The sequence below is a fragment of the Sorex fumeus genome, unplaced genomic scaffold, assembly GCF_029834395.1.
Source record: "Sorex fumeus unplaced genomic scaffold, SorFum_2.1 ptg000037l, whole genome shotgun sequence".
NCBI classification, from domain to species: Eukaryota; Metazoa; Chordata; class Mammalia; order Eulipotyphla; family Soricidae; genus Sorex; species Sorex fumeus.
The window spans coordinates 52,885,183-52,891,182 of record NW_026606094.1 but is presented as its reverse complement, the minus strand read 5'-3'; the positions used below and the strand labels follow the sequence as shown (position 1 = coordinate 52,891,182).

At 32.6% G+C, this 6,000-nt stretch overlaps 1 protein-coding gene across 2 annotated transcripts in view; it reads right to left on the bottom strand.

Moving 5' to 3' along the window:
* Positions 1 to 962: 962 nt before the first annotated feature.
* Positions 963 to 6,000, bottom strand: part of PHF14 (PHD finger protein 14) — a 167,474-nt gene continuing 162,436 nt past the window's right edge. For both annotated transcript variants that reach the window (XM_056118060.1, XM_056118061.1), the window contains one exon: positions 963 to 1,163. In XM_056118060.1, coding sequence (XP_055974035.1) covers positions 1,089 to 1,163 — 75 coding nt within the window. In that variant the 3' untranslated portion in view covers positions 963 to 1,088. The remainder of the gene's footprint in view (positions 1,164 to 6,000) is intronic.

Genomic DNA, 6,000 nt, shown 5'->3' with positions numbered 1-6,000 from the left:
GCCTTTGTCCATAATTTATTCAGGAAGTCCAATCTGTGGATTCCTCCTGATAATTAAAGTACAATACTTGAGGGTGTGTATCAATGAATTTTCTATCTTGCCTACTTGCAGTTTCAGTTCACTTTATCATTACTGTGAGCTTTTTCCACTGTCATACCTTATTGAGCTTGTTAGATACACGTGATTGAAACTCTAGCTCTAGGGCAAGAACAGAGATTCCATTCTCACAGGGAGAAGCTGCAGGTTGGCATTTTCTTACAAGTCTTCCAAAGCTCTGCCTCCCATTTTAAGAAACTCTGCCTTAAGTAATCAGACATCTGCTCAACATTTGGTTATGCATATAACAAGTAGCTTCATTGCTCTTGCTGTTGCTGGCATATGATAGCCTGGGAATCAGAAGCAGGGGAAGTAAAATGGTTGGTTACTGAGAATTCTGATAAAAATGGGAATCAAAGGAATTTTAGAAATACACATGCGAACCGTTCTTGAAGTATCTAAGAAAAATATACCAGGATTAGCATACAGTAGAAATATTATGCATACTTTAGATTATATTATATACTATGAATTAAAAATCATGGTACTGCTTCTACCAGAGATAACAGTAAATTATCATTTCCTTTTTGGCCTTTATTTTCAATCCTAGAATATTAGATGATATACTGATACATTTAGAAATGATATTTCATTCTTGTGGCGTTGGTTTGTTTTTCTTTAGATTATGAAGTGGAATTTTGTTCAGGTCACTGAAGAAGACAAGAGAGACTGGTAAGGGGGGAAAAGTCTTTTAGAGTTTTCTTTCAGGTCATCAGCTGTCTTAGCCCTTAGGTTAAAATAAAAGAAAAATTGGTTGCTAGTCTTAAATTTCAGGTAAGAATTTCTCTCCTTTTAAAAATATTTTTAAAGGCCTAGCTATTAAAGGTTTAAATTGTTCTAAAACAAATTCCAAGTGCAAGCTCCTATTGCATTTTCAATGACTTTATTGAGAACATTTGCAAATTAGATTTTACAATTTAACATTTTACAATTAGAAATTTTATCTACTACTACATAAGTTGCACACTTTTCAAAACACTACAGAAAATCCTTTATTTCTTTGGATTTTTCTGTTCCATGCTGAGCTCCTGAGATATATTTTTTCTTTCAGCTTCATTTTCATCTTCCTGTGAAACAAATTTTAGAAAACATTAAATTATAAACTTTAGGGAATTTTCCAACTTTATTTCTCTGAAGAATTATTAACTATTGTGATTCAATTAATCCTAGTGAAAAGGTTATAAACACAATGGTAAAATTAGGTAACATTTAAATAGTAATTTAGTGGGTACTGTTTTATACTACACATTAGCTAAAATTTTAGTTTTTTTTTAAAAAAACTCATTTTATCAATAATAATTAAAAAAGTGTCCTTTAAGGGGGTGAACAGGGTATTTTTACTTCATTGTTTGATATAAAAAAATAAGATTGAAACACATTATGTGCCCTAGCAAGGCATTGTTGTCTCATCTAGCATACTTTCTTGACAGGCCTGCCAATTTTCCAATTACTGGTAACACCATATGTTATCTGAAAATCAGTCAGCTCTAAAATAGGAAACAAGGGCAAGTCGGACTATAGAATACTTACAATACTATATAGTTTTGATTCTAAATGGTGGCCTTGTAATTCATAGCAAGTTCCTATGCAACATTGTGAATAAATAAAATGACATCATTAAGTCTGTTTTCAGGAATGAGGTGCATTTTGTGCAGAATGATGACCTCGAAAGCATAATGAAGGTATAGAAAAATATTTCATTTTATAACTTGTAACCTATCTCATCATACATGTCTGTCCCTTCAACATTACCCAAATCAAGGCAGTTTTGCTTTCTTAATATTTCTGAAACCAAGATCTTTCATTTTTATTACGTGACGTTTGTTTGACTATTCTTCATTGAGTTAAAAGTATGAATAGCAATTTCCTCAGTACTCTAGGCAATAAAAAAATATCACCCTATATTTCTGTATCTTATAAAAACAAATTCTATTCAGTTAAAATGCTATGCTTTGTTAAGAAATTAACTTTATTAAATAAATGCAAATGAAGAATTATATATAACTATTTAGCTAATCATGATTTATATATAAGGTATCTAAGCCTTGATTTATATACATCTCTTAGAAAGCTGTATTTATTTTCCATTAAAAAAACCACAGCCATTGGGCTGGAGAAATAGCCCAATAGTCTGAGTGCATACTTTGCGCACAAGTGGTCCAAGATTGTTCCTGGCACCACATTGTATTTCCAGGCAACACAAGGAGTTACCCCTGAGCACTAAGCCAGGAGTAACCCTTTAGGTTATCTAGCAGAAATGGTTCCCCCTGCCCAAAAAATCCACACATACATATGGAGTAAGCTTTCTTTTTAGACTTTGTCTCTAGTGCATCTAGATTTAGCATTTGATTCAGACTGTCAATACCAGGAGAGAAATCATCAATATTGTCGACCATCCTATATCATTATGGAGATGAAGGTTACAAGGAATAAGGTGAATATCATCTGGCAATGTAATTTTGATATAATTTTTCTAAGCATAAAAGCTATTTTATGTTGCTTATTTGTTCCAGTTTATCTCTACTGAACAGATATGACTGACTGACTCAAAAATTTATTAGCGGACAGGTAGTTTCTACTTCAAGAGTTTCTAGAGGTTGTATTTTAATTATATCAGAATAAAAAGTAAATCTTATTCTATATTTTCCACTGTCTTCTTCAGTGAGAGCATGTCAGAATGTATTAAAATTAGATGTGTTAAAATTATCAGATAAAGTGATAAGAAGTTTCTGTTAGGGAGTACTGGATTTATCTCTATGTTTCTCAGGCAGAGCTGTATTTTCTCTCTCTTATATTCCTACCATTTAACTGGGCACATTAAGTACATATTTAGAGTCTAATAATAAATTTGTGAAACAGCGGAATAAGAAAGGGTAGGTCTGTCTACAGTAATATGTAATCTCGAAAAGCATAGCATCCTTCCTAACTCGGCAGGTATTTAATCCTAACTGCTAAAGTGTTATGAAGTGTTAATATATTATAACTACTATAGAATGATACTGTTAAACTAATTGTAATATATGTTATTATCTCAATGGAATTATTAGGATTAGGTATGATAAACTTGCAAAAGAATTTTAGAAGCTTCTTTGGTTCATTTTGCGTAAGTACTAATTGATTCTTTCTCATTAAGGTCAATTTACAGAAGTATCTTATGTACAGATCAGAATTAATAAAATCATTGAAATATCTTAGGCAGTAAATCAAGATAAAAACAACTGCATAATGAACAAATTTACAAAACAAAAAAACCAAAAAACTAAACAAAACAGAAAACAAGCAAGTATTTTACTGAAGTATTTATTTATTCGTGGATATTAAAGAAAGCCAAAAATTTCTTCTGATGGATGGCAGGTTTTTGTCACTCTCTGCTAAGATAAGACATCTGTTTGCTTCCCAGTGAAAGAAGACCCTGGCTGCACGGATCATTTTCTCAGTGACAGACCTGACAAGTTTGACATTTGTTTCATGAAGTGTTCTGACGCAGCCAAAAAAAAGATGTACCCTTTGGGGCTACTGAAGAGTAGACAGGTTTACCTCTTAATGTTTCAGCTTGTTAATTCATACTCCAAAGAACATGTTGATTAATAACAACCTTGTAGATCATGCTAGTTTTATATATATATATATATATATATAATTTTACAAATTCACACTTATACAACAGTAACATCCAGAATGCCAAAGGAAGAGTAGTTGCTTTGCCTTCTTGCTCTTAGCACTGAGGATCATTTCTAGGCACACGGGAACCTTTTAACTAAGCTCTACCTTTCCAGGTGACAAGTATGAGTAAGAAAAGTTAACATAAAAGAAAAATGAGTAAAAAATTACCATTACTTAGCCACTCAATTCTATGAAATCTCAGGGCTAAAAATCTCAGAGTTGAGATGAATGGTGATGCTACTGGTGCTCGCTTGAGTAAATTGAGGAACAATGGGATGACAGTGATACAGTGATACAGTGAAATACTATGAAATAAAAGTTGGAAGGTTTGGTTTATATTTTCTCGTTTGTACCACTTAGAAAAGAAGTGCCCTAATATTTGATAATACTTACAAATTTGACTTAGTTCTCATAATAATTCATAGAATTCATGACAATAAAAAACTATCAACCCTACTTTTTATTTCTCATAGGAGGTGAACAATTCCAAATAAATGCCAATTTATTCTTGTGCTGGAATTTCTGCTACTTGGACATTAGAACCTAATTACAGTCCATGGGAACACATGCCTCTATAGACGGTCACATTTTCAATGATTTATTTTAATAGTACAACTAACAAAGGGATAATTCCCCCATTGTTTCATACATATTTTGGGTGGGGGGTTACACCTGGAAATGCACAGGGATTACTCTTGGCTCATGCACTCAGGAACTACTCCTGGTGGTGCTCAGGGGACCATATGGGATGCTGGGACTCAAACCCAGGTCGGCCATGTGCAAAGCAAACGCCCCCTACCCACTGTGCTATCACTCCAGCCCGTTTCATACATTTTTAGAGATGACTTAAAAGTACTTTTAGAGTGGAAAAGTCTTTCAAACACCACCTTAAACACATGGTCAGGGTTTACATCACCAGTAATACAAAGAGATATTAATGCTTTTGTATGATGTACTAAAGGGATACAACAGCTCTGGTCTGTAGCATCCATCACAATTATGCATAACCATAAGCGGATCACGAGAAAAACATCAGTTATACACTGCACAAAATAACTCAATAGTAGTATTCAGGCATATGGTGGTACAAGAGTAGACTAAAGCGAAGTGTAGGAAATAACTTAAAATGTTTATACTTCTTTTAAATTTTATATATTATACTTCTTTTAAATTTGATCAAAGAAGCAGGAGTTACTGCAACTGAATTAACTATTATGCAAAACTTTAATAATGTTCCTCTTAAAAATGTTAATATATGTAGTTTTTCATAAAAACATGTAGACACACTAAAATGGTTGCTAATTACAGAGTAAGTATAGTAAAATAATGTACAATACATTGTTCCAATATGCAGGCAAAAACTGTGTTCTTTTATTCATTTAAAACATGTACCTGATATAACTCTCAGCAGCATTTAAGATTGGGCTTTTAATAGGAAAAATATGCTAGTGCTGCATAATCAGGAAAAAATTTATCTTAATAACTGGATACTGATGATAATGAAAATGTTTTAGGCAAAATGGGCACGCTGCATGCTTCAGACCAAAATTAATTAGAATTTTTTAGCATTATACAATTCCACCATAATTCTTTAAATGGTGCATTTACTTCATAGTAATAAACACTTGGATCATTAAGTAAAGTGCAAAATGTGTGTGATGTGCTACATTTAACAACCTTTGGCCCGTTTTTCTGTACTTCTGCGTTCAGTTTTCCAATGCACTGAGTAAGCAATTGAGGACCACAATTAAATTTCCTGACTCTGCATATTTGAGAATCTTATTTTACTTAATACAAAAGGCAATTAATCTACCATTTTACATCTGAATTTTAACTTTAGTGGGCCATGATGGAGACTAAAATGAACTTACAAGAAATGCTTAATTAAATTTACTGTAAAAAAGCGTTAAGAATTTTTCCCTTATAAGTTGCATATTTAATAAGAAACCTTTGTTGTAAAATGAAAGTAACTTACGAGGGTCTCAGTACCTAGCTCAAACACATGTTATTAAGGTAGAATGAAATATAATGCAGGTAGGAAAATACAAGCATGATTCAATTTTATTTGCTGTGCAATCATTTGTCTGTAAATCATAATTCCAGTGCAGATCTGATAGAGTATGTTTGCTTTTCTAAACTTTTAGACCCTCTTGTATCTTTTTTTGTGGTGACTCTTGGTAGACTGGAGATAGACAGTTAAAAAACAGGATTTTTGGGTTCCCCCTATAAAATTCAGAATCA